The sequence below is a fragment of the Podarcis filfolensis genome (genome assembly GCF_964270895.1).
Source record: "Podarcis filfolensis genome assembly, chromosome: 3".
NCBI classification, from domain to species: Eukaryota; Metazoa; Chordata; class Lepidosauria; order Squamata; family Lacertidae; genus Podarcis; species Podarcis filfolensis.
Window position 1 is genome coordinate 4,862,835 of NC_139606.1, and position 27,653 is coordinate 4,890,487.

The 27,653-nt window shown below is 44.5% G+C and overlaps 1 protein-coding gene across 1 annotated transcript; it reads right to left on the minus strand.

The window, feature by feature from the left end:
* Positions 1-62: 62 nt before the first annotated feature.
* On the minus strand, positions 63-22,141 carry MCM3 (minichromosome maintenance complex component 3). The gene is made up of 17 exons (XM_083606475.1): positions 21,887-22,141; positions 20,807-20,919; positions 19,605-19,813; positions 18,407-18,537; positions 17,505-17,743; positions 15,987-16,095; positions 15,112-15,265; positions 14,424-14,555; positions 12,602-12,810; positions 11,449-11,623; positions 10,539-10,665; positions 9,370-9,520; positions 7,259-7,399; positions 3,861-3,964; positions 2,505-2,596; positions 1,574-1,646; positions 63-741 (listed from the first exon to the last, which is right to left on the minus strand). The coding sequence occupies exons 1-17, from the start codon at positions 21,965-21,967 to the stop codon at positions 543-545; spliced, it is 2,439 nt and encodes an 812-aa protein (XP_083462601.1). The 5' UTR covers positions 21,968-22,141; the 3' UTR covers positions 63-542.
* Positions 22,142-27,653: the final 5,512 nt, after the last annotated feature.

Sequence of the window (27,653 nt, forward strand, 5' to 3'; positions counted from 1 at the left end):
GGGGAAGAGGAGCTATGCATGAATACAGATACACAGTGAGAGAAATGTAGTATTTGTAGAGCTGTCTTCGGTTGCAAATATACTTTAATAGCTTCATTCACTACAACCACATTTGGGTTATTTATTAAAAGTCCGTGTCAAGTCATTACATTTGTGAAGAAAATTTGAGCTGCTAAATAACAACAAATTGCAGGTATGGTAGGCTGTGATGGTTGAGGGGACAAAGGTGAAAAGCTTAGAATTGCACCACTGTGCAACAAATTTGCACAGATGTTTCTTTCCACCACTGGTTTCTTTAGGACATACCAGTGATTTTTAACTAAAGATTGCAATTAAGTACTTTTGAATGTAAATGTGTTCTCCCTTGCAAGAAGAAAAAACCCAAGGCAAATAAACCCACATAAATGTTTTATAACATGGGCATCCCAAGTTGAAGTCTGTTCTCCTAATCTAGATGGCTCAGGTGAAGCAAGCCAAACTTTTTAGATGGTCCTTATAGGAAGGTGCTGAAAAGGGGATTCTCCACACCATGGAGCTGTTCATCAGATCAGGAAAATTATGTCATCTGACATCATGATCTGGTTGTCATCTTGCATCTGTTCCAAGGCCACCTTGACTTCCGCAGATGAAAAAGGGTTTGGGTTGTCTCGATTGATGGACTCCATTAGGCTCTTCAACCCCACAGATTGCGCATGAGCAGCTTTGAATACCTCCAGAAGGGCAGCCTTGAATGCTTTCAGTCTGTGCAGGTACAAGAAAACAAACAAGGAGTCAAACAGTATGGTTTGGCTACACAGAACTCGGCTAGGCTCTCAAGCCATGAAGCAGCTAAGATGCTTTTAAAGAACTGTGTTTGAGCTCTGAGTCTCCCACCGCTGTTTGCATATTATTCTCTGCCTCTGCCACAAGATGCCACTGTGTTTCTGCTGCAGGAAGTGACAGCAGTCTGCAGTCTCTATCCATCTTTAATAGAGAGAATACAGAACAGGGTGAAAGAGGGTGAACTGAATGATCCCTCAAGTGGGGCACTTTGGATCTTAAAAAGGCCAGCCATGAAGCCACTGAAGGAAATCCTTATGTTTATGCCTTATGAGGCTCGGCGGGGGGGGGGGGGGAATGGGAAAATCCCTCACTGGATCAACATGAAACTCAACAATGAGCCAAAAGAGATGCAGCTAATTTGCATACCTTAGTCATAAAGAACTAGCATCATTTGACAATCTTGGGTCTTATTTTAAAATTACTTTGAACTACAGAAAACTACAATAAGACTGAAATCCCAACTGCCCTTATCTGGGAGTAAGTCTCATTTAACTCAACAGGACTTATTTCTGAGTAGACACAGTTGAAATTGCACTGTTAGCATCTGAAAATAATACTGACATATGAGTTTTCACATCAAGGGTCAGAATAAGCATGGCCTTCCTTGTTTTATTTATTTAAACTACCACATTTTCAAAATGACCAGCCACAGGACTACTTGTAATTCTACAAAGCCCCAAGGATCACACTAGTGCTTCAGCCTGCATACCATTAAACTCTGACCTGTAATATTTATTTGCATACTACCCACCTGGATTCGGCCAGCTTTGACTTAGTCTCACCAGTGCCCAAAGGTTCAGTAGTCTTGGGAGTGTGTGCCTCAACTAAATAATATCAAGGAGAGATGAGTTAGTCTTGAAGGTGTCACAAAATAGGGGAATGCAATGTCAAGTATTCACCAACAAACTTTGATCTATTATACACCAGGAAACTTTAATGGACTCATCCTCTTCATCAGATGTGTCTAACTGGTAATTAATGAATAACAGATTTGTTGCTCTAATAGAATTGTTCAGTCTTTAAGCTATAAGACTTAGTTGTTTTTGCTGCAACAAACCAGCACAGCTCTCTCTCTCTCTGGAAATTACCCTATTTATATAGCAAATATTTAACAGGCAGCCCGTGTGGTCTAGTGGAAAGGCATCAAACCAAGACCTATGACTGATGCTATAATCCTACATCCACAAACCTAGTAACAAGTCTCACTGAACTCAGTGCAACTTATTCCTTAGCCATCTTCTGTAGGGTTGCCCTGTTACATACCTTTTTATTTCTTGAGTACTGTTACCACAGAAAAATAAAACACTTTTTTTTGGTTAAAGAGCAGTGGATTTTAAAAGACACAAGAGCAAAGTTAACTCAAAAGGCTTGCAAGTACTGGAGAAACAAATACTGAGTATATGAACATTCTGGAATGGCGAAAATAGAAAAGCAACAGTTTTTCATAGTCTGGGGAGTTCTCCAGGGAAGTCTGCGAGTTGACACTAAGCAGCTCCAAAGCTATCACACTTTCAGCAAGCTTGCCAGAGGTGAAGTGACCTTTTCAGCCATCTGCATGCTGAAATCCCTTGTGGGCAGATTCTACTGTGCAACTGGATCAAAAATATAGTGTGTGAATGCCTTTTTTTGGTCTGAACCCATTCATCTATTAGCCTGAGAAAGATCAGAGGGAAACTGCTCACCTTCTGGCATTTCCTCTTCAGTGTCGCTGAAGGAATAGGGATCATGAGTCTCTCCTTCCACTGGCTCATGATCACTAGAACGCGTCTTCCTCCTACAGAAGGACAAAAAGTTTATAGCAATATTCTCACCACCCACAAATGGATAGAAGATACCTGGAGTGTGTAGATTTGTGGAGAAAGGGAGGGAGAGGAGATATTGAGCTAGAAACCTCGTCTTATTTTTTAAAAACTGGAAAAAAAAACTTATTCTGTGAAACTCTCCCTCTCTCCTATTTTCTACCTCCCCACCCTGGGTAGGGGACTGAAAAGGAGGGTAAGACTGGAAGCCAGTGACAATGGGAGGCAGAAAGCTACGGACTGAATAAAGTACCTTCCAGACCCTTCTAGTTTTATTACCTACTTTAGGTTTGTCCTTCAGATAGGTTTGAAACTTGCAGCCCTTCAGATATTGCTCAACTACAACTCCCATCAGCTCTAGACAGCATGGTCAATGGTCAAGGCTGAGGGAAGCAGTAACTCAACTATGTCTGGAAGCCCAAAGGTCCCCCCATCCCTGCTTTATTAGAAAGCAGTCCAAATTATTCCAGATTTTACATGAAAAGCCATATTCTATGCGGTAACCTAATTGTAGCCATTTACATTCCTGGTCTCTGCTACTTGTCTTTAATTTACGTGGATGTATGGGGGGGCCAATTATATTGCTTTTTGTTTTAGATGTCATTATTTGGGGTTGGAGAAGGAATGTGCAACCCATCTGCTGTGCGTAGACTGCACTGGTTACCTATTGAAACGAGTTGTTTCAAAGCTGCCCACCTGCCCATCACCTGACGTCATGTGACACTTCCCTTTGAAGCCCCAACTTTCAGAACTTCCAAGCAAGCATCCTGGCAAGGGTTTTCCATAGGACCGGAAGTGCATCTTGCTGGCTTTAAGCTCCAAATTGTTGCTTTGAAGTGCCACCCTTACCTTCCCCGCATCTGGCATCATGTATGATGTCAGGTGGGGTTCCTGAAAACGGCCTCACGGGGGGAAATGGGGAGGCACGGAGGGCCACACTTGCTCTGTGAGCCAACGGTTCCCCACCCTGTACATTATTGTGTGCAGCCACACAGCTTGTGCATTATGCAAAACACAGACAATGCGGCCCAGATCATCTGGGCCAGTGAACTGCATATAACTGTCTGAAAGCAACCCACCAAGTGAGCCATCGGCTGAACAGATAGTTGCAATGAGATGGAAATGCAAGATGATCCATTAAATATGAAAAATTTGTAGTTTTGCTCTCTGTTGCCCAATGAAGACTTTTTCTTGAAGAAGCACATGTGGGTTCTCCTTACACTGCTTTTCTTTACTTACCTCTTTTTCTCTCTCGTTTCACTTTCTTGTGCAGCCTCATTCTCTGTGTCTGGGTCTGAACCATCTTCAGTCTGCTTCTTTCGCTTCTTTTCTTTTTCCAAAACCTTTGAAATGAGAGAAGCCCAAAGAATCTATAAGTAGGTCAGCTAATCAGCCATTTGCTCAGGAGCCGAGGAGTCTTAAAGGCAGAAGCCATATACCCAACAAGACAATGACAAAAATCCACCAACAACATACAAATCAATAATCAAAACACCCATCCACCCCACTCACACATGAAAACAAAGATCACCACAACCAATCACAAATGAACAACCACACCCTAGGCCAACCCCACCTCTCTCACCACCAAAGGAACACAAGTGAATAGCAGAGAACCTGCACAAGCGACGCTGACACAAAACCCCACATATATTAAGTAAAATAGAAACATCGCCACCCGACCCCACCCCTACCCACCTTTCCCCCCCTCCACCTCTTTCCCCCTTTTCTTCCTAATGTCTCAACAAATGAAACTGATCTGTAAAAAATGTTACTTGAAAGAGACATTGCACATACTTTTGTAAACCAAGAAAATCTTTAATAAAAAAAAAAACAGAAGGCGCCAAAAAAAGCAGAAGCCATCAGCAATGTGGCTCCTTAGAACAGGAGGGTGAATCTTAGGTGGTTTTAAGCCTTAATTAAGGTTCAGTCTCCAAATAAATGAGCTACCCAACACATATAACCTGCACAGAAGCATGGTGACTTCTGTGTTATGATTAATACTGCAAGGGTTTAGAGACAATGTGTAGAAGAATGCAACCATTCGTTTCACAACACACCTGATAAAAACTGACTCTGATTTTCCTGCTCGCTGGACCAAAATTATGTGGCCAGTAGCTAAGACACTTTTTTATTCCATCAGGCTTATGCAGGCAATTAAGAATACCTATTTCCACAATAGTTATCTGATTTAAACTCGTTTTATATGGTTTTTATTGTATGGTTTTATGCATAGCTATTGTGAACTACTTAATTTAAAAAAAATGAAATGGCAGTAAATAAATATTCTTATATAAATAAATGGTGGCTGTATGGACAAAGAGATTGATTTACTCAGTTAACTACAGTCAATAAGCTGGCCAAATGCATCTGTGAAATGCTTTGTAATTCAGGAGACTGTAAATTCTCCTACATGTCTCAAGAAGCCACAACCCACCCACAAGCTCACTCGAAAGCCCCCAGGAACACTACTAGAGAAGTAAGCATTCATTACTTAGTATAGCCACTGCAGCTTCTGTTGGCTCCAGCTTGCCGCCAATGACATGGAGCTGAGATCAGGATCAACCAGCTAATGTCCAAGTAACGAGGAGCAGATTCATATACCGTATTTTTCGCTCTATAAGACGCACACGACCATAAGACACACCTAGTTTTTAGAGGAGGAAAACAAGAAAAGCCAGCAAGAGCCGCAGACACGCTCGCTCAGCAAGCCTCTTTAAAGATAGAGCGGCTCTTGCTGGCTTTTCCGGGAGGCGGCAGAAGGGACTGACGGGCTGCCCTCCGTCTCTTCTCCCACCTCCCTGAAAAGCCAGAGCAAGCTGCGCAGCTATCGCTGAAGCCAGCAGAGCAAGAGCGACAGCTGCGCAGCATCTCTTGCTCTACTGGCTTCCCAGCGAAGCAGGATGAGGGACAGAATGGGCTCCACAAGGGCTCCCTTCTGTTCCTCCTCCCGCTTCGCTGGGAAGCCAGCAGAACAAGAGGTGCTGCGCAGTTCTCGCTCTTGCTCTGCTGGCTTCTGGGATAGCTGCGCAGCCTGCATTCGCTCCATAAGACGCACACACATTTCCCCTTTTTGGAGGGAAAAAGGTGCGTCTTATGGAACAAAAAATACGGTACATTAGTTACTAATAAAGGAAGGTGTATTTTACTGCATCACACCATTGGTCCATCTATCGGAGTACCACTTTCATTCTCCAGGGTTTCCAACAGGAGGCTCTCTCGGCCCTACCTGGAGACAGCTGATCTTTTGAACATAAAAGCATGTGCTCTACCACCAAGCTACATCCCTTCTTCATGAGTTCAAGGAGTCTGGGCAGCAGAGGAGGCAGCTTGCTTCATTTCTTCTGCTCATCCAACCTGCAGCATTCCTCCTTTCGTTTCCCAATCTCACCCTTTGTATGAAAGGATTGCCGATGTGCGTCAAGATACCAAATACAAGCCAAGTGAAGAGAATTTTATCACCTATGCACAACTGCTCAGAAATCTGCAGGATGGGGGGGGGGAGAATGACAAGATTTTTGTCTCTTGGAAGGATACTACTACTACAACTGACTTATCAAGTGGTCCTAACAGTGCAGCAAGTCACCACATGGTAAATAGTTACCTGCACTCTCTCATTGTGCCCTTGGCTAAGTGGGGCAGCACCATGGTGCACTTTTTGCTACTGAAAATCCTTTACCCTTCAGGAACAAGGATGCATGTGTTGCTTCAGCACAAGCAAACGGCCCTTTGATCCCCTCCTGAAGGACTAGTACTTGGTCCTGCCTCAACCCTGGCCAGAAGTCAAGTGCAATAGAGCTCTACTTTGTGCAGTAGAGCTGTGCACAGCAACGACCATTGTCAGGGAAAAGCTTCAGCACAGCAGCAATAATTCTGGTTCCTGGACTCAGCAGAGTGATGGAGTTCTCCTGTCCAATCCAGCGACATCTGTGTAGCAATTCACACAAGTGCTGAGCCATTACAAAGCTCACAGCAGATAACACTATAGGTTTTTGGAGCAGCAATACAATTACCGTATTTTTCGCTCTATAGGACGCACTTTTTCCCTTCTAAAAAGTAAGGGAAAATATGTGTGCGTCTTATGGAGCGAATGCAGGCTGCGTGGCTAAGCCCAAAGCCAGAACAGGGAGACGGAGCGCTGCGCAGCGCTCCGTCTCGCTGTTCTAGCTTGGGGTTAGCTGCGCAAAGCTTCCGCAGGGCAGCAGGGTGAAGGCTATCCCCAAAGCCAGAACAGCAAGAGGCTATCCCAGAAGCCAGATCCCTCTTGCTGTTCTGGCTTCTGGGGTTCAGAATTTTTTTCTTCTTGTTTCCTCCCCCTCCAAACTAGGTGCGTTTTATCATCCGTTGCGTCCTATGGAGCGAAAAATATGGTAAGCAAACCTCTGCCACTCGATGAGAAAAGACCAGCATCCTCTTCTGCCGTTTGTGAATATGAAGGTAAAGTCCATCTAATTACTGACCACTATAGGCCACCTTGGGAACATTTACAGGGAAGAACACTTGAAATAATGGATGACATTAGTACCATTCAAAGATACAAGCCAAGCGCTACCAAATACCTGTCCCCAGGTTAGATGTATTTTGTTTTGTTTTTTGTTTTGTTATGATAACAGGCAATCCAACAACAGTTCGCACACCTTTTTGAAGTAGGCAAATTGCACCAGCTCTAAAGCAGCTTTGGCATCCTGCTTGTCCACTGTTTTGCTCATCCTGGCTTTAGCATGTGCAGTTGAGAGTCTGATCAGAGTTTCCAGCGTACGGGCCGTTATAGGGGAAGTCTGGAAAGTAAGATAGAACCATTGAGCTGCTGAATGATAAAAAGAACGAGACTCCCATTTCAGGCAATCACTTGTAGAACAAACACATAGCAGCACATAAAGGGGAGAAGCCACAGGGCTCTTTTGCTATAGCCAAGCAAGGAGACTACCAAGGTTATGCAGCTGACAATTCAAGCTGCAGGACAAGCATCTGATAAGCACTACATGCTCCTGTAATCTTCCACAATGTGAACTGCAAATGTCTCGCTCTCTCTCTCTCTCCTAGGCAGGAGACAACTACATGCAGCCTTTGAAAAAGGAAAAAAATATGATCCCAAGCGGAGAAGCCTGGGAACGTGGGGTTCGGCAGAGCACCAAGAGCGCCTCCCCTACTCACGAGGAAACCCCTTTTCGGGGCTCCGGAGTGAAGTGGGGTGAGCAGCGCGGTGCTGCGAACCGATCGCTTTTTCCATGGAGGGAAGCCGCGCAGCCATCGCCGGAGAGCGCTGACTTTTCCTGATGAGATTTGGACTCTAAATCAAGTACCCGTGAGTAAAAACGGAGAATTGGATCAAGAAAATTTATGAATTAGGCACAAGCGGGAAGGTTTAAACAGGAAGTCCGCCTCCCGCTTTTTGTATATAGACTGAAGCAAAGACCTTGCAAACTAACAGCCTGGAAAACTGCTTTAAAGTTGGAAATTTCCTGCATCTACAACTAATAAAACCCCCCTTGAAAGCAGGAGAAAAGGGGGGGGGAATTTGACTGTTTAATCCTGCAGGAGGAGAGTAAAGGAATTTAAGTTTCCATCGTCCCAAACCTGGGGACGGGTGTCGGGACAGAAATTGTTTGAGACGTCCATTGATTGAAAGTGGAGTGCTTTGACAGATAGTATTAAAAAAGAAGAGAAACAAATTAACTTCAACGCCACCTTCTGCATTTCTGTATTTTAAAGATACAAAGTATCTTTAAGATAAGATAAGGGTAAAAAGATTAAGGTAAATTGAATAACAGATTATATTAAAAGATGGAAGGGCAATGTTGAATTAATTGATAAGATAGATTGGGAAGATTAATAATTTAAATTAAAATTGAGAAACATGGGAAGAATTTGCTGAAATAACGAATTAAACTAGAATACAAAAAGGGAGGTGTGAGGAGGTTCAAGAAATAAGCAAATGGAAAGTTGTAAATTTGAGATTTGTATTTTTCTTTTTCCTTTTTTGGTTTTTTCTTTTTGTTTTATTGTGTGTTGTATTTTTCTGATTTTTTCTGTTTTGTTTTTGTTTTTGTATTGATGAAATTCTGAATAAATATCATTTAAAAAAAAAGGAAAAAGGAAAAAAATATGAAAACCAAATACAGTCATACCTCGGGTTACAGACACTTCAGGTTGCATTTTTTCAGGTTACAGAAGCGCCGAAACCCGGAAGTACCAGAATGGGTTACTTCCGGGTTTCGGCGGTCGCCTATGCACAGAAGCACTAAATCGCGCTTTGCACATGTGCAGAAGCACCAAATAGCAACCCCCGCGTGCGCAGACACACCGCTGCGGGATGCAAACGTACATCCCACATGGATCACATTCGCAACCTGAGCGTCCGCTGTACATGTAATTTCTCAGATCCATAGAAAGAATCTGCCCACCCATCTGCCAATACTAGTGTGTTACATGCAGATGCAATTTTTTTTACAAGCGTGCTTTAAATTCAATGGGATTTTAATCTGAGGCTACAGGCTGCACTCCTAGATTTTGTATGTTATGGATGGGGGCCAGGGAACGTTATGATGCTCAGGTAACTTCCATCTGCACAAAATCCTCTTATTAAGCAGTGCTGCAGCCCTATAGCATTGTTCCCTGCTGCTGTTACTCAGAGAGGAAAGTGAGGATTTCCAGGCTGAGTTCGGCTGACTGAAAAGCAGCTAAGCTGCACATCAGAAAGCAAAACAGCTGCATAGTCAAGGTAAAAAGCACCCAGCCCCCTACTCACTCTAGCCACATCAGAGCTGATCTGGTCCTGACTGCGAAGAGAAGAATATTCCTGAGCGATGAAGGCTGCTGCCTCTTCGGTCAAGACTGGCTTGATCATCTTGGCGAAATGAATGTATTTCCTCATGAACTCCACACTAACGATCTTCTCTCTGTTTGGCAAACGCAAAGTGATCAAGTTCTGTAAGCAATTCAAACTAGGTTCCTCCCTTCAATGGGTCAAATACACAGCCCTAACTGTAAAAAGAAGAGAATTAAAGCCAGTGAACCCCTTTGCCGTTTCCCTTTTACGAACCCTGCAGCCTCACATCCCCAAACTAATCTTTGTATTAAGAACTGTGGTGGAAGCACCTTGTAGGAGGGAAGTCTCAGAAAAATGCGGGGGGGGGGGGGGTCGTGCCTCTCTGGATGATTCTCCTTACCTCCAACTCCCAGAACTGCCCTGCGCAGAGAAGGCAAGTAGTAGGGGGGGTCCCCAACACAAAAAAAGATGGAGGGGCGGAATCTTCTCTATGAGGAAGAGCAACAGTGTTTAAGGCTTTCAAGTTTAGTGGGAAACTACTAAGGGGGGGTAATATGAACAAAAGCTTATAAACTCATAAATGCTGGAGCCAAAAGTTCTCCTCTCTTGCCACAATACATGTCACCCAATGACTTTGGATTGGCAATAGATCCACCACAGAAATAAGTACTGCACAATAAGCATAAGGAAGTCAATGAATTCATTGCCACAAGGTGCAGGGCTAGTTGGGGGTTGGATAGCTTCAAAAGGGGGGAGTCATGGAAGATGCAGCCTATCTATAGCTCATCCCTGCAATGAGAGGCTGGCGAACAACAAGAGTAGGGCAATGCCTTCCATCTCCTGCCTGCGAACTTTCAGACACACAGCTCACCATTGGAAAATAAAAGCCGGACCTTTGGTTTGATCCAGCTGGGCTGCTCTTATACTATCTAACCAAAACTTCCTGTCAGTTCCTGAGAAAGCAAAAATATAGGGAGTGTGTGTGTGTGATATAGGGCCCCTGAATATAGGCTACTGATTTGCATTTCTATATGGTCTGGAGGCTGCGCTTTAAGCCACCTGTGTTTTAAGCTACAGTAAGTGGGGCAGGAGAAGAGATTACGGCAATCAATCTATCTGCAAGGAGGAAGACTGTGGGAGGCACTCACTTCCTCCTCTTAGGCCCATGCAGTAGATCGTCGTGTTTTTCATACACCTGCAACTCGTGGTCCTCCTCCTCAGCAAAGGCAGGATCATCGGTGGCCAACAGCTCAACGGTACTGCCCAAAGGCATGGCTGGAAAGAGAAGGGAAGGGTTGCCTGGAGACATATCTAGGTCACATTCAATCACTATAGCAACAGACACAAAAACCAGCACCTTCTCACTGTACTGTTTCCTGAAAAGCTCCATTTAAAAGAAAAAAATCTGGGCAGCAGATCAAGTTTTAAGTCACTACCGATGAGAAAATATTACAGCAATTGGGCAGTGCCTTTACTGGCATGTGCATGGGCCTCTCTGGGCATGCACTGTGCGCTCAGTGGCATCATTCCTGTACAAAGCCATGTAGAAGTGGAAATTCTGGCTGGTACAGCTTCCCTGCAGGGATGAGAAGAGCCAAGCTGCCAAAGCTCCTTCTAATAATGAAAGCAGGCGTGGTGAAATAAACTTGTATTATCGGTCCATTTTTGACTCTGACCCTACCTACAAGGGGCCTGTTGCCCAGGAGGAGATGTGGCTCTCGGGCTGAAATGGCTCCCTGATCCCCGTGATAGGAGAAAAGTCTTCTGCTTTTTCTCCCCTACACATCTGCATGCTAAAGTTCTATTTCCCCCTCAACTTCCAACCTGGCTTCCTATTAGTTGCAGTGGAATTCCTTATCTAATGTTAGGAGCATCCCTGCGTTCCACAGGCCACTTAGCACGATCATTCCACCTCCCACAACAGAAAGTGAAGACCTGAAAATATGCCATGGCACAACAGGAGTGTTGCTTGCAAAAGAAAGAAGCCTTGGGTAACTCCGATTAATTTTCATGTCACATAGGATTTCCCACAAAGCTTTTCGGGAAGAGAAGACTCACCATCTCCATCCTGTTCACCAGCTGCTCTGTAACGATGCATCCGCAAAACATGGTCCGAAATCTCCCGATCTAGCTCCGGATCCATTTGATCCAAGACAATGAAGAGCAAATCAAATCGAGACAGTAGAGAGTCTTGCAAGCCAATGTTCTCCATGGGGGTTTTGTATTGGTCATACTGTAAAAAGTTATATGAAAGAACAGCACGTTCAGCCTGCAACTGTTAAGGGTATCTTATTCCTAAAGAGGGAAATAAGGCCTACTGGACGGGGAGAGCAATAAAGAGAAACCCAGCATTTTCTGAAATAAAAAAAAAATAAGCAGCACAAATATTGGTACTCATGCATACCATGGTACTGTTTTTGAGTACAGAAAATGCAGGTGAATGACAGCCAAAGCTTGCCATTCACGTTCCCCTCATTCTCTATTACATCAAAGAACTCCATTTTCAAATAAAGACAAACAAACACAAACCATTGTGGTGACTCTGGCCTGCTTGGCATGGCTATTGCCATTTTTACAGCCAATTTTGGGAGCAGCAACAATCACGTCTATTAATATGCATATATACCTTGTTTCCTTTGCCTACGTATTACAGCACTTGGTTTTAATTGTTTAATATTAAATTATCCACCCTAAAAACCTTATGTAAGGCAGGCTATAAATGGATTAAGTAAAATGTGTTTAGTACAATTCACAGCATGTACCTGGGTCATTACATCGTGAATCTCCTGTTTCTGTCAAGAAACACCACTCATTGCATGGAAGACCACAATATCAACTCACGTGGCAAGTTCATCTGGATCATGTTTCAAAAAACTCTTTCTCTATCAACTTGGGGGAAAGAGGGCAGGAAGCACCCTAGCCGCTTGCCAGTCACTGAACAAAGTGCAAAATGCAGATTGATGCCAACTGGAGAATTCCACCTGAAACTATGCCACGGGTTCACCATCAGCCGTATGTGAGAATGTATATGACCATCTGAAGAAGGCTATCCCCATATTTAAGATGACACAACCTCTTTAGCTGCAGCCCCACAAAGTGACTAACAAAACCAGTATCAAAATTTGAAGCAATAAAAAGGAAACCAGAACGGTCTGCAAAGTCAACAACTCTGCCATTAGGTATGCCTGAAGAAGCATCTGCAAGTACTCACCTTTCCATACACTGGGTTGGCAGCTGCTAGGACACTGCAGCGAGCATTGAGCTGGGCCTGAATACCTGCCTTGGCAATGGTAACGCGACCTTGCTCCATCACCTCATGGATGGCTGTGCGGTCAATGTCAGACATCTTATCAAATTCATCAATGCATACCACACCCCGGTCAGCCAAGACCATGGCACCTGCTTCCAGACAACGCTCTCCTGAAGACAGTAAATTGAGAGTACACATGAGTTTAGACACAGCTCCCTTCACACCTTTCCAACTAGGTGAACTGGAATACTGATATCCAAGCACTCAAGTGTTATACTACTTCCCCATCTCCATGAACACAGTAAGTTGTCCCAGCACTGTCCCTTAACATTCAGTAAGTTCTACAGAAGAGCAAAGAGAGTCTAGCCCATTGCTATGGGCCTCCAGTTGCCCTGGATCAGAAAATTGAAGCACACATGTTGATTACACCCATCCACTGACCACAACTTCTTGAGCATTCATCTCCAAGTTAGCAAAAGTGATATGCTAAGCAGTACATATTAACCAAAGGCTGCTGCTCCACCTGAAAGACAGGCTATTTAGCAGAATTAGCTCCTAGAGTACTGTTTCCATCTATGAAGCTGCCAATAATCTGTGCAGATCCTGCACATAAATGCTTACTTGTGCAATTCAACTAGCAGCAACATTGTACTTTCCCAATGCCTCACTTCTGCTCAATAAAAAGGAAGATATTGAACAAAGGAAGATATTGAACAGGGAGAAATGTAAAGTATTGCACTTGGGCAAAAAAAATGAGAGGCACAAATACAAGATGGGTGACACCTGGCTTGAGAGCACTACATGTGAAAAGGATCTAGGAGTCTTGGTTGACCACAAACTTGACATGAGCCAACAGTGTGACGCGGCAGCTAAAAAAGCCAATGCAATTCTGGGCTGCATCAATAGGAGTATAGCATCTAGATCAAGGGAAGTAATAGTGCCACTGTATTCTGCTCTGGTCAGACCTCACCTGGAGTACTGTGTCCAGTTCTGGGCACCACAGTTCAAGAAGGACACTGACAAACTGGAACGTGTCCAGAGGAGGGCAACCGAAATGGTCAAAGGCCTGGAAACGATGCCTTATGAGGAACGGCTAAGGGAGCTGGGCATGTTTAGCCTGGAGAAGAGGAGGTTAAGGGGTGATATGATAGCCATGTTCAAATATATAAAAGGATGTCACATAGAGGAGGGAGAAAGGTTGTTTTCTGCTGCTCCAGAGAAGCGGACACGGAGCAATGGATCCAAACTACAAGAAAGAAGATTCCACCTAAACATTAGGAAGAACTTCCTGACAGTAAGAGCTGTTCGACAGTGGAATTTGCTGCCAAGGAGTGTGGTGGAGTCTCCTTCTTTGGAGGTCTTTAAGCAGAGGCTTGACAACCATATGTCAGGAGTGCTCTGATGGTGTTTCCTGCTTGGCAGGGGGTTGGACTCGATGGCCCTTGTGGTCTCTTCCAACTCTATGATTCTATGATTCTATGTTTTTGTCCACAGATATGCATAAGTGTAAGAAAGGATTAAAACATACACCCATTTTTCCAGCAAGGAACACGAAGACCCAAACCAGTTATAACCAGCAGGCTGGTAGCAGAGCAAGAGATATAAGCCAATTTGTAACAGCCATAAGGCAACTTTGCTCTCCACAGAGCTGTGCCCCATTGATGTCTCCAGTTCTGGCTCCAGCTGCCATGTAAGAACACACTATCTTGACTTCAGAGAGCCAGTCATCAACCTGTTTCCCATTGCAGTGACTGCTAACCTTGTGCGTTAGCGTGCTCCTTACCAGTTTCCGGGTCTGTAGTGACGGCAGCAGTCAGACCAACTCCAGAGGAACCCCTGCCTGTGGTGGGGATGGCCCGTGGAGCTGTGCACAGCACATAACGCAGCAACTGAGACTTTGCAACAGAAGGGTCACCTGAAAGAGAAGAGACAGTGGGCTCGTTATGATGTTAACACCGCCTCAGTACAGACCCTCTAGCCTTCCATTTTGGCCCATGAGACTATCATGGCCAAACTATGCTCACCTGTCTTACACTTAATGTCGTCTATGGCATCAGGTATGGGGCAGACAAAGCTGAAGTTGGGCCAAAAAGGGTTTTGCAGGCATTGCTGATTGGCTGATGATCAGCACCCGCAAATCCCTATGCAAAGTGCTGTGCTCGGGACTTCACAAGTGTTGGCCCTCAGCTGACCAGTGCCACTTGGACAGTGCAGGACTGTGCCTTTGCCCATGGGGTTTGATTTCAAATTGCAGAAGCCCAGACAGGTCACACAAGGTCACAGAGGCATTAGGTGATTGACAGATGGGTGGCCCTGGCCCCAACTACTACAGGACAACTAAGTGGCAAAGCAATACAGCAAAACAGAATTAAAACATCTTCAAAACAATTAAAAACATCTAAACTATGGCTAGCAAGCTATGAACATTTCCATGATATATATTTTTTAAAGAGAAGTGCCCACAGTCATACCAATTAGCAGGATGTTAATATCCCCTCGGAGGCGACTTTTGTTCTCCAGCACCTTCTCCACTCCACCTAGCAGCATGCAGAGAATTGCCTTCTTGATGTACTCATGGCCATGGATACTGGGAGCCAGAGACCTTGACAGCTGATCAAACACATCCTAGTTTCAGGAAGCAGAAAAATGTATTAGGAGGTGCCCATAGACAATTAACCGTAGTTTCAAATGGCAACAGAAATCAAAACTACTTTCAAGGCACATCAGGAAAAGGAGGGTTCCGCCACAATTGTATGGAGGGTCAGAACTGGTTTAAGATAACACCCATACTGGAACTAATATTTTTCAGTATCAGTTGAAAAAATGTAATACAGTACAGTGATCATGATATATTATGGAATACGTCAGAGCAAGATGATGCTATAGAAACACACTAAGATGTATTTGCTTATTAGCGGTATTTGAAGGCCAGTATATGCCGAAGTTTCTCAATGTCTCACAACAACAAAACCCCACAATTTAAAACTGAATAAACCATAAAATGAGCAGAGTAAAAATGGCTTTAAGCCTAATAGATTTTTAAAAATTCAATGCAGACATTCCTAATCTTAATTTTAGTTTTGATTTTACTATAAACAGGCTCCTTATAATTAAGATCTAAAGCCCTTCACACTACTCTCTGCAACCACAGTTTTTAGCACAAAGTTTACAAGGTCCACTTAACACATTCCACTTTTAGGCACATGGTTTAAACATTGTATGCCTCAGAACTGACTACAAGAAACACATGGATTGGTTGCAACTCTGCTGAGTCAACATTAAGAGCAAACCTGAATCTTCCCAAGCGAAATATGTGACATTGCCCTAACATCATAGCCCAATTTACCTTTGAGTGGCTTTTGCTGAATTTTTTTATCTTTGAAATATCAGCTGATGAATATTCAGGCCGAACCTCCTTATTCATCTGCTTCACTTGGCAAGCAATCAGAATAGTCCTAGAGAAGGTGAGAAAACAAAGACCCTTTGTTACAGGTTTGCTTTGTTACAGATCTATACCGACCAGCTGCAGATTAGCGGAAGATTGCTAAAATAATTTTGACAAATCTTAGTCAATAAGTGTTTGGTCCATTTCCAATGAAACTTTAGAGAAGGTACAATGCTCAGGGAGCCTTTTTTTAAGCCATACTCCACTTCACTATATTAATATCCTCAGAGCTGTAATGTTTTAAATTTTCAAAAGACTAAAAAGTATCTCCAGTTAATTTTTTTCCCCCAACACACACACAGATAAAACACCATCTGAAGAGTCTTTCTCTGCCTTCCTCTTATGCTACATGAATGGACTCCAAGATGATGGACTGGTTCACATGCAGCTAAGAAGCCATGGTTTAGCACTATGTACACAAGCCACAATGAGCCTGAACTAATTACACACTACCTCCCTGCCATGGCTGCTTCCCAATACTGGCTTCATATTGAAGGCAAGTCTGAAGTGGGGGAAGCCTGTGCACACAGATGGGGAACAATGTCATTTGTCCCACAGCCCCTTCTCCTTAATTACAGGCAAGTTGTACTTGATCAGCAGAAAGGGAAAGGCCTTCAGAAGCACTTCTAGTGAACCCAAATTGTCTAGGAAAAGTAATAATTGACTACTAAGCCAAAGAACAATTTGGGGACCTCTGAATATGATACTAAGTCTTCTGGGTGCTGCTACTCTCCTGCATTTAAGAATGGCATGTTCAATGGGAGGAGAGAGGGATTATCAGATATTGGCATGTGTAAATTCTTATGTATGCACCACCTGCAATTTTAGGAGAAATGTGTGATGGAGGAGAAACAAAAGAAACCATTTGTGAGGGGCTTCAGGCAAATTCTTATGATGGGGGAGACAGAGAAACAGAAACAAACAAAAAAAAACCTCATACTGAGAGAGGCCAACAGAGATCACACAGACCAGAAACAGTAAGTCAATGAATAAAACGACCATAAGAACATGTGTGAAGGACAGAATCACACAATTTATCAAGAGAACTGAGATCTACATGATGCACTTTAGAAGTCAGGCTATCTGGAATTTTTTCGGCACATATATTTGGCAATGTCCTTTGTGAAATAAACTGACATTAATCCTCTTATAGAATTGGGGGGGGGGAGAGGTCTTGGCATAGCAATACCTTCCCTGGGACAAGACAGAATCTTTGTAAACTGCCAGAAGATTTAACAGACAAGAGAAATGAAGCTTAAAATGTTGTAACATCATTACCGTAACTAGGCAGATAATGTTTTCAGTTTCTGTGGCAAGTAGGCAGCAGTAAGGGCAAGAATCCATTGCAAGAAGTCTTGCTGAGTAGATTAATTTTATGACAGCACGCCAACAAATAAGCTTGCCTGTTGAGCATTTTACCTAAATGTCCCTGAAGTGTAGCCACCTTTCTTTCCTGGCAGACAACGGAACGTCCCAATGACCTGCACTCTGTCCCCTGGTTTCACCTTGTCTACCAAGTCATCGTCTAAAATGATGTCCACAGAGCGAGGGAGCTGCCCAGCTGGTGCTTTCTCTGGCATCTCTTGGATTGTGATTGTCTGGTGGTCCTTGTAGGTAGACAGGCCATATTCTGTCTCAAGCGGGTTGTTCTCTTCATCCTAGATAACCAGCGTAAGATAAAAATGTAACTTGCTTTTTAGTGTAGCCTGTTATGTCCACACTGGGTGGCGCCCAGGCATGGTCCAAGTGCCACTTAGGGAAATGCTGTTGTTAAGTAATTTAGCAAGGTACATCATGAGAGATTATTTTAACTGTAAGCTTGGAGGATCATAAAATGAATGGTTTTTTTATGGGCAAATAAATTGAAGAGATTCTGGTAGACTCACTACTTCAACACATCAACACTTTCTGCTATTATTATTTGTTAAATTTGTATACTGCCCTATACCTGACCAGTATATGCTCTAGAGATCACTATGTAGAATCAGTTGCAGAAGCATCTGTAGCTGCATCTGTTTTGTGGGGGGGGGGGGGGTTACACACAGAGATGTTGAACAGCACAAACCCTTTCAGACAACAATTTGGGGGGGGCGGTGTCATTTTGAACCAATTTTCAGGGAGCACAAAGGGCAGCAGGACAAATAGCCTCCCTCAATTCTCTCTCCTTTTAGCAGAAAAAGAATGCATGAAAGACGTATTCTTAAAGAGGTAGGAAACTGAGGAGAAAATAGAACTGAGATAATTTGGATAAAAGATCCACTGAGGAATGTCCATTCTATTGATGGGAACACCCTTGAGGACATGGAACCCACTTGGCTCACCTTTGTAGGGTAAACAGCAGCTGATGGAAAAGGTTCCAGGGATGTCATATCTGTGTACCGGCGCTCAATTGTCTTCTTGGTAGCAGGGCAATAGTGCACACTGCGCACAATCTTTGGGCGGACCAAAGAACCTGTGTTGGAGTGGGAACAGCCTTTAATTTTGTTTTAGGTCACAATACTCTGCAAAAATAGATGTTGCATTAACAGCATTCACCCCAGACATTCGCAAGTGAAATTCCAAATTTCCATTTCAGAGCCTAACATTAAAAGCCCGATTCTGTCCAGGGCTACAGCCTAAGTACCTGTTTAAATATGTTGTAACTGACTCCAAAGGAAATCTATTTCCCACAGGTGCTTCCTTACTCCCCAGGAATAGCCATGACCAACATCAGAGCTCATGAATATTCTTTTTCAGAACGTGCTTCAACATTCCCAATCCCTTGTCAGATTCCTACACTCTCTCTCTTTCAGCTAATGCAAAGACTGGAAGAAATCCCACAGCTAGACTGACAGTCTCCAAGCTGGCTGGGGAAAGATTCTGCTGCTCCTGGCCCACTCACCATACCACTGTTTCCACACAAGTGTCCTCTCCCACAGTAGCATCAAGCTTTGGGGAGCACCCCACCCCCAGCCACCCATCTTCCTTTGTGAGTGTCCCCACCTGAGTCAAAAAGGTGTTTGCCAAGGTAACATTTACTTCCAACCAAATACATAAGACCTATACAAGGCGCATAAAAACACACAGGAAAAAACAAGGAGGAGTTATGTGGTTGCTGCGCCCATGCCCTCTTCAGTCTGGCACCATCAGCCTCGATTTGCAGACTTGCAGAGGGCAACTGTGTGAAACAGGTACCCTCCGGAGTACTGCATCCAAGGAGGCTCCCTGTGCATTGTGGAACCCATGGATACGAGAAGCTCCCTGCTTCACACAGTTGTCCTCTGCAAGTTGAGGCCTGTGGGCAGCATTCTCATTGCCATTGCCCCCCCCCATGTTTTCTCTATACCTCATGGCAACACCAAAATAGGGCCACTATATCCATTGTGCCACACTTAGCTTTGCCCTGCAGTCATTTATTTAGACCACTGATGGTACATGTTTTCGCAGAGAAATCAAGTGCTTGAGAAGACTACCACTGGTCCCATTACATTCCCATCCATGCAGTGTTAAAAGCTGTCCTCACTTTGTTTTTTAACTCACATTTTGTTACAATACCCTCCACACAGACGATGCAGCTGAGAAAGTGGGATGTCAACGTCCGTGGTGTCACATGTTTAGATCCAAAGCTTCCCTCAAGCCCAATGTAAAAATCTTCATACTGCTTGGAATAGGTGGCATCAACAGAAGCAACGAAGTCCTTCAGGGCACGCTGGAAAGCCACCATCTCCTCAAAGGCACTGTTCAGCAAACTGGAGCAAAGATGAACAAGACTCTGGTGTCAGAATCCCTAATGCCACGTCAGCCCCTACCAATATGTCAGTTGCTGGCAGTTTTTTCCAGGGGAAGGGAGACAGAAGATCCCTGGTCTTCTAAGGGATGCTTATTGGCCTTCCTCCCCTTTCCCATCTCTGTGGCCAAACAGTTCTTTCTTCCTAAATGGAAACTACATCAACTTCTGCCATTTTACTCTGCTTATGCTAAATCTTCATAACACTTAGGCAGGAAGAATCCACTGCATAAATATAAGATGGATTTCATGCACGATCTAGTTGAGATTCCTGCACTGAAAGGGGTTGGACACTGCAGGGCGAGAATCCTCGGGGGTCCTTCCCGCTCCACAATTCTATGATTCTATAAAGGGCTGCCCTAGCTAAGAAATGCAACACCTGGAAGCTTTCCAGTGACAAGAGCCAGAGAAATCAGCCACCATGGCTCCTGAAAAGCACTTAAGACAGCCTTCTCTTCCTTTTTCATCTCTTTAGAGGTTATTGTTTACGTTGTGTTACCACTCAACGGGCTGTTTTATATTTTCAAACCCTGCTCCAAATTCAATTCCACATATAAAAGTTTCTTACTGTGGCAATTTTAAATCATTTATCAGTCACATTGACAGTAGCATCTTATTCTTTAAAAAGTAGCTGTCATGTGTAGTTCTTTAATTCCATCCCAGTGTGATGCATATTAAGGCTTTTGTGTCTTAAACGTTGCATTATATACAGCAGATCTATTTGTATTTATTTATTTTAAAAAACAGTTGTACAGAAGGCAGTGAGATGTTCCTGAGCTTACAAGTACTGTAGCTGATCAAAAGAAAAGGAAGAGGGAAGGGTTAGAGCTGGAAGGGACCCCTAGAGTCATCTAGTCCAACCCCTCTGCAATACAGGAATCTCAACGAAAGAATAAACACACACACACTATATCTATCTATAGATCCGCGGTGACCCAGCGCAAGTGTAACTTACCGACTGGCTCTTTTCTCATTTTTTCTTCGGAGGTCATTGATGTTCACAATCAGGCGGTACTGGTTGTCGCTAATCATGTCCCGGACTTTACTCTGGTAAATCCCCTGGTCCTCCTGCAACCAAGATCAGATCCCAACCTTTGCTGGAGCCCAAGACCCAAAGCATTGTAAGGGACTCCGGCATCGTGCAGGATGACATACCCCCAAAAAGAAACAATCGCAACTATACACCTGTACACACACACACACAGTCATACCTCGGGATGAAGTTGCTTCAGGTTGAGCACTTTTGGGTTGCGCTCCGCGGTGACCCGTAAGTAACGGAATGCTCACCCATGTGCAGACGGTCAAAATGATGTCATGCGCATGTGCGGAAGCGGCGAATCGCGACGCACAGACGTGGGCTGCGTTCGCTTCAAGATGCGAACAGGGCTCCTGTTCGTATCCAGATGTACCACTCTGTGTGTGTGTGTGTGTGTGTGTGTGTGTGTATGTACAGTGGTACCTCGTTTTAAGTACTTAATTCATTCCGGAGATCCGTACTTAACCTGAAACTGTTCTTAACCTGAAGCACCACTTTAGCTAATGGGGCCTCCTGCTGCTGCCACGCTGCCGGAGCACGATTTCTGTTCTCATCCTGAAGCAAAGTTCTTAACCTGAAGCACTATTTCTGGATCAGCGGAGTCTGTAACCTGAAGCGTATGTAACCTGAGGTACCACTGTATATACACACACACACATATACATACATATACGCGTATATATATATATATATGTATATCCACGCAGCATGAGCTCTATTCCCTGGAGGCTTAAGCCCTCCTTCCCCGAGGGGACCCTCACCCTCCTAAGCCTGCCTCTCCCCCAGGGGACCCCCCCCCCGCCGGCCTTCCGCCAAAGCCCCTGCGCAGCCCCGCTCGGCCCGAGGAGGACGCAAGAGGCTTCTACAGGCAGCGAGGCGCGTCGCCCACACAATCGAGATTCCAACGAGCTCAAGTCCTAAAGAGTCACGAAGCTGCACTCTGCACATGCTCGGCCGCGCCCTCCTTCGCCTCACGGCCGCCGCCCCCCCCCCGCGCACCTCGTCGTCCAGGAAGTCCAGGTAGTCCCTCTGGGCCTCCCTCAGCTCCGCGTCGTCCAGCACCGCTGCCGCCGCCGCCATCCTGCCGCCCGGCTCCGTCCTCTTCCCTCTCCGGCTCCCTCACGGTTTTGGCGCCAAAAGCGCGCCGCCTTTTCCCGCCAAACCGAGCGGAGGGCGGGGGGGCGGGGCTCTCGAACACGCCGCCCAATGGAACGGCACGCACGGCGCGGAACTCCACTCGCGGCTCCGCGCACGTCCGGAAACTGTCGGCCAATCCGGCGGTAGGCGCGGGAGGGAGGAGGCGGGCCCTCGCGCCCCCGGTGCATTGTGGGGCTTGTAGTTCGCGGCCGTGAGTTCCTGGTTTCTCTCGGTTTCCCGCGCGAAATGAGCCTGCCTGTAACACTGCAGCCAGGAGGGGGCGGTAATAGGCCTTTTCCCCACCAAAGAAGGGTCAGCGAACTTTTTCAGCAGGGGGCCGGACCCCTGTCCCGCAGACCTTGTGGGGGGCCGGACTATATTTTTTTTGGGGGGGGGGGAGAACAAATTCCTATGCCCCACAAATAACCCAGAGATGCATTTTAAATAAAAGCACACTTTTTACTCATGTTAAAACACGCTGATTCCTGGAACCATCTGGGGGCCGGATTAAGAAGGCGATTGGGCTGGATCCGGCCCCCGGGCCTTAGTTTGCCTACCCATCCTCCAGTGCAAGATTGCAGTTCCTTTGCTCTCCACTGCCTGTTATCCCTGGGATTCTCCAGGAAAGAAGAGCCTTGCAGGATCAGGCCCATGAATAGCCCACCACGTCCAGGATCCTGTTCTTGCAACGCCCAACGTGTGGGGGGGAAAGGGTTAACTGCTCTCCCCACCCCCCACCCCCAGACCCCACTCCCCATCCTGCTCAAATCCCCTGCAACACATAAACACGCAGCTATTCAACGTGTAAAAACTTTTTTTTTTATCAATGCAGCCACACGATTGTCATGTCCCGCCTGGCCCAAGAGCGCTATGCAAAGGAGCCTCTGCAGCAGCAGAACTTTCTGTGATGTGTGACACAAAATGGGGAATAAGAATCATGAAATATACTCAGAGTCGCAAAGTGATTTCATGCTCTTTATTCAGCTCATAGTGGTGAGGAGGAATGAATGAAAGTCCCCTCAAAGTATCTGCTTTATATACATTATTTACACAATGGGCTGCACATGATTGGCTAATTCCGGAATTCTACTGTAAGCCAATCAGGTTGTGGATTCACTTCTATCTGGAGCATGATTGGGTGGTTCCTGCCAACCAATCATACTGCTGCATTGTTCTAGGACCAATCAAACTGTTGCATTCTGAATCCTATTGTTCTAGGACCAATCAGAATGCTGCAGTTTGGATCCTATTCAACTCAGTACATAACAAATCACTTATCCTAAAACACATCTTTCAACCTGATCTCTCTGTATTTCTTAAATAACCGGTGATCTTTAGCACATGATTTTGACTGATGCCAGTGGTCCTCCCTCTGTCGGCAAAGCAGCACTTACCTAACACCTGCAGGTGCAGGATTGCTCCCTTAAGCTTTCCTCCTTTTTTACGCTATGGAAGTTGTGTTCTTTCTTCTTCTCTTTTCACACATGATCATGTGTGGTGAATTTGAGGTGTTTAATAACAAATAGCCTACCCCATCATTTTCCTTGTGATTGGTCATATCAGCAGAATCAAGTGCCACAGAATATCTGTTCCGCATTTGTAAGACCTCAACCGTTTACTTTGGAACTCCCTGCCCATTGAGATCAAGCAGACGCCTTCCTTGTACTCTTTTCAGTACACTTCCTGCTAAAAAAACATTCTTGCTTAGACAAGCCTGCCTAGATGCTTAGAAAGTTGCGGTAGTTTTAATCTGTTTCAGTATTTTAACATTTTTATGTTTTAAAGTAGTGTTGTGTTTTTTTCTTGATTTTCTTGGTTTATCTTTTTGTAAACCACTTTGAAGTTTTTTTTTAATGAAGAAGAGGTATATACATTTTATTAAATAAACAAATGACAGCTGACACTGAGCATATAAAGTGTTGTGTTCTTTATATACTACTAATGATGAAATGGCTCACTAAGGCTCTCAATTTTCTTTCTGTTGCGTGTGTGTGTTTCTTTTTTTTAACAAGAATAAAAATATATTATCCATTACTTCTTATATTGTTTGTATTTTTGGGTGAGGTGTACATGTGTATATTTAGTAGGGCTTCTAACATTTTTTATATCATGTGTTAGTGAACATATGTGTACTACTAATACATTAAAATAACAGACAAAAAAATCAAGGTAAAATTCACCTCCAAGTTTCCCTCAAAAGACAGGCGTTCTATTGAAAACATCTATATTTGGAAGCCCATTAAAATGACTGTGTTAATTTTCAACATAAAATAATAAACCATCCAGTCTTGTAAACAAAGAACAAGGAAACTGCAGCCAAATCTCCCAGTATTGAATGAGGGATAGGTAGAACCAACATCTTCGTAGTAACACGACATACCCACTCTGGGCGGCTTCCAGCATCTATAAAAACATAATAAAACATTAGACGTTAAAAAATGTCCCTATACAGAGGTGCCTTCAGAGGTCTTCTAAAGGATGTATATTTACTTAGCTCAGGGGTCGCAACTCCACACCCTCCTACATTTCTCCAATTGAAATAGGGACGTCCTAAGGAAAAGTGGGACATTCTAGGATCAAATCAGATTCTGTAAATCCAGGACTGTCCCTGGAAAATAAGGACACTTGGAGGGTCTGACATGAATGAGTGAAGTGGAGCAACAACAGCCACATAATAGTGTTTCATGCCGTCCCAATCTCTGAGTGGCGTGAAATTCCAAGGGTCCCAGGCACTTCTCCAGGGTCTGTGTTTCCTTTTGGAAATGACACACAGTGGAGACTGTGGTGTCTTTATGATATATGGTTTAATTCCACATATATACAACCTAAGCCTAGATGGAGAGTGCAGAGCAGTCACATCCCAAGAGGGTCTTCTTGCCTTCTCTCTAAGCGCAGCGTTGGATTCAAACAGACACCAGCCATTTCTCTGCCTCCTGCTCTCTCTCTGTGTCACATAATTTCTTCCTCCTGGCTTCTAACCCACCTGGTGTGAGGTGATAGCTCTGTGTATTTGAGCTGTGTGTTGGGTGCTTCTAAACCCACAGGACATCACTTTACACACTTGACAAAGCTGATAGCAATCCTTGAAAGAAAGAAAAAGACTTTAAAGTGATAAAATTTTAGATGATAAATGTTTAGACTTTAAAGCGTCACAAGACTGTTGTTTTTGCTGCAAGAGACTCTATGAAAATTGGTTTAATGGGCTAGATTGTGAAAGAAACTACCCTTCAGGCGGGCTTGTAAATACCCACTTAACTGGATACCAGTAGCAAGTTAGGGTGCTATGAAGCAAGTGGGTATGTTTGTGACAAGCACACGAAATCAAAACATGTGTGTCTCGCAAGCAGCACCTTTTAGGGGCCACCACCATGCTAAATCATTGCTGGCTGCAGCCCTGCTCCCTTCCACTGAAAAAGTAAAACAGAAAACAGGCTTCACTGGAGATAGATAATTCTTACTCTTTCAGCCCTTTAGGAGGAGAAATGGGCCTTCAGTTGTACTTTGCAAAAAGGGTTGCTTGTCTCCCCATCCCAATAAGCTGCTGTTAGAGATTTGGGGGGGAAACAACGTCATGGGGCCATATTCTTAAAGTGATTGTTAGCTACTTTGGTTTTCATTATTCAAATATTTTTTCCATGAAGAACAGCTTGTGCCCAAAATGTATCGGGAAATACAGTGGACGCTCGGGTTGCGAACGTGATCTGTGTGGGATGCACGCTTGCAACCCGCAGTGGCGCGTCTGCGCATGCGTGGGTTGCAATTCAGCGCTTCTGCACATTCACAAAGTGCGATTTAGTGCTTCTGCGCATGTGCAACCGCCGAAACCCGGAAGTAACCCGTTCCGGTACTTCCGGGTTTTGGCGCGTCCGTAACCTGAAAAAATGCAACCTGAAGCGTCTGTAACCCGAGGTATGACTGTACTATTGTTGTGGTGGTTTTTAAAGCACCATCCTGGAACCCACTGGAATGTTTTTAGAGACTTAATATGAAATATACTCAGAGTCGCAAAGTGATTTCATGCTCTTTATTCAGCTCATAGTGGTGAGGAGGAATGAATGAATGAAAGTCCCCTCAAAGTATCTGCTTTATATACATTATTTACACAATGGGCTGCACATGATTGGCTAATTCCGGAATTCTACTGTAAGCCAATCAAGTTGTGGATTCACTTCTATCTGGAGCATGATTGGGTGGTTCCTGCCAACCAATCATACTGCTGCATTGTTCTAGGACCAATCAGACTGCTGCCTTCTGAATCCTATTGTTCTAGGACCAATCAGACTGCTGCCTTTTGGATCCTATTGTTCTAGGACCAGTCAGACTGCTGCAGTTTGGATCCTATTCAACTCAGTACATAACATAATATTTGAAGGATGGGTCAGGAGCAGGCAGCCTACGATTTCCTGATTCTGTTTTGTACCTTTTCTTGCTCCTGAACGGAATAGAGTATAGATAACAAGGAGTCTTCTTTTGCTGGCGGCAACAAAGGCTGCCAGTGCGACCTTGAGCCGAACACCTGTAAGGACCAAGAATGAAGAATGCATTAACTCAGGCTCAGTAATAGCCTTGTATGGTAATTGGCATTAGAACCAATGGCCCGTGTCAAGGTAACTAGAATCGGAACTAAAAATAGTGGCTGGTTGCTCTCCATTTGAGAATGCCCGTTTGAGCAATGCTAAAGCTATGTTCTATTGGAACAGTCCAGCTTTAAAGAAAATAGAGAAATGAAATGAGAAGGCACGAGCCTTGGCTGGATTGACTTCTTTCTTTAACCCCCCCATGCCACCCCTACCTAGGGTTGTCACCTGTCCTGTATAATACAGGATTGTCCCGTATTTCGTCCCGCATTGATACAGTTTGTCCTGTATTTCAAGTCTTTTCTGTCTCTGCCGAGTTAGGGATCCTCTCCAAATGTATGTGTTCGAAAAGGTCATGTGTTTAAGCTCTGGGTAGCCAAACTCAGACCAGTCCCAGAGGGCCACCCTGTTAGGCTGCAACAGATTGTAATGGATTGCTTTGAAGTCACGTCAGCAACAGATGAAAAAATAAATCGCCCCCAATTGCCCTGCCCTGCCTTGTATTTTAACAGAACAAAGGTGGCAAGCCCCTCACAAGTTCTAAGAGAGGGACCACTGTAGCGCTATCTCCGCAAGGTTAATTGTTTTTATTTTGTAGCTATCAGTAGCCATTGTTTATTGGGTAACTATCAGTAGCAATAGGCATTCACGGTATTACCTGGTGCCACATTTCTGAAAGCTATCTCTCTTAATGGTGGTCATATATCGGCGGGTGGAACCAACCTTTGGCTCCCCAGATGCTGCTGGTCTAGAACTCTTGTCCTGCCTGATTATGAGCTGGTCTGCTTGCTGGGTCTGCCAGGAACTGGGAAGCCATCAATACCCGTCCTCCATATCAAATCTGATTCTGATGGGAAGATCCAGGCTATGGCATTTCTGTTCTCAATTAGCAGCTCAAGCACAAGGGTGGGAAGTCCTTCTGCGGCCTGTGATAGGAATTTTGAGGTCTTAGATATATGTTGAATGTTCATAAGTGTACCAACCAAGCACGTACATAGATCAGCACAGGAAGACCGACCCGGAACCATTTTTGATTCCCAAACTGACCAAAT

Excerpts from the sequence above, each read along its gene's own strand:
- MCM3 (XM_083606475.1), bottom strand. The coding sequence starts at position 21,967 with ATGGCGGCGGCGGCAGCGGTGCTGGACGACGCGGAGCTGAGGGAGGCC. Across the intron at positions 17,744-18,406 it reads CTGCTGTTTACCCTACAAAG|GATGAAGAGAACAACCCGCT; the intron begins GTGAGCCAAGTG and ends CTGGTTATCTAG. Across the intron at positions 10,666-11,448 it reads TGGTGAACAGGATGGAGATG|CCATGCCTTTGGGCAGTACC; the intron begins GTGAGTCTTCTC and ends TTCTCTTTCCAG.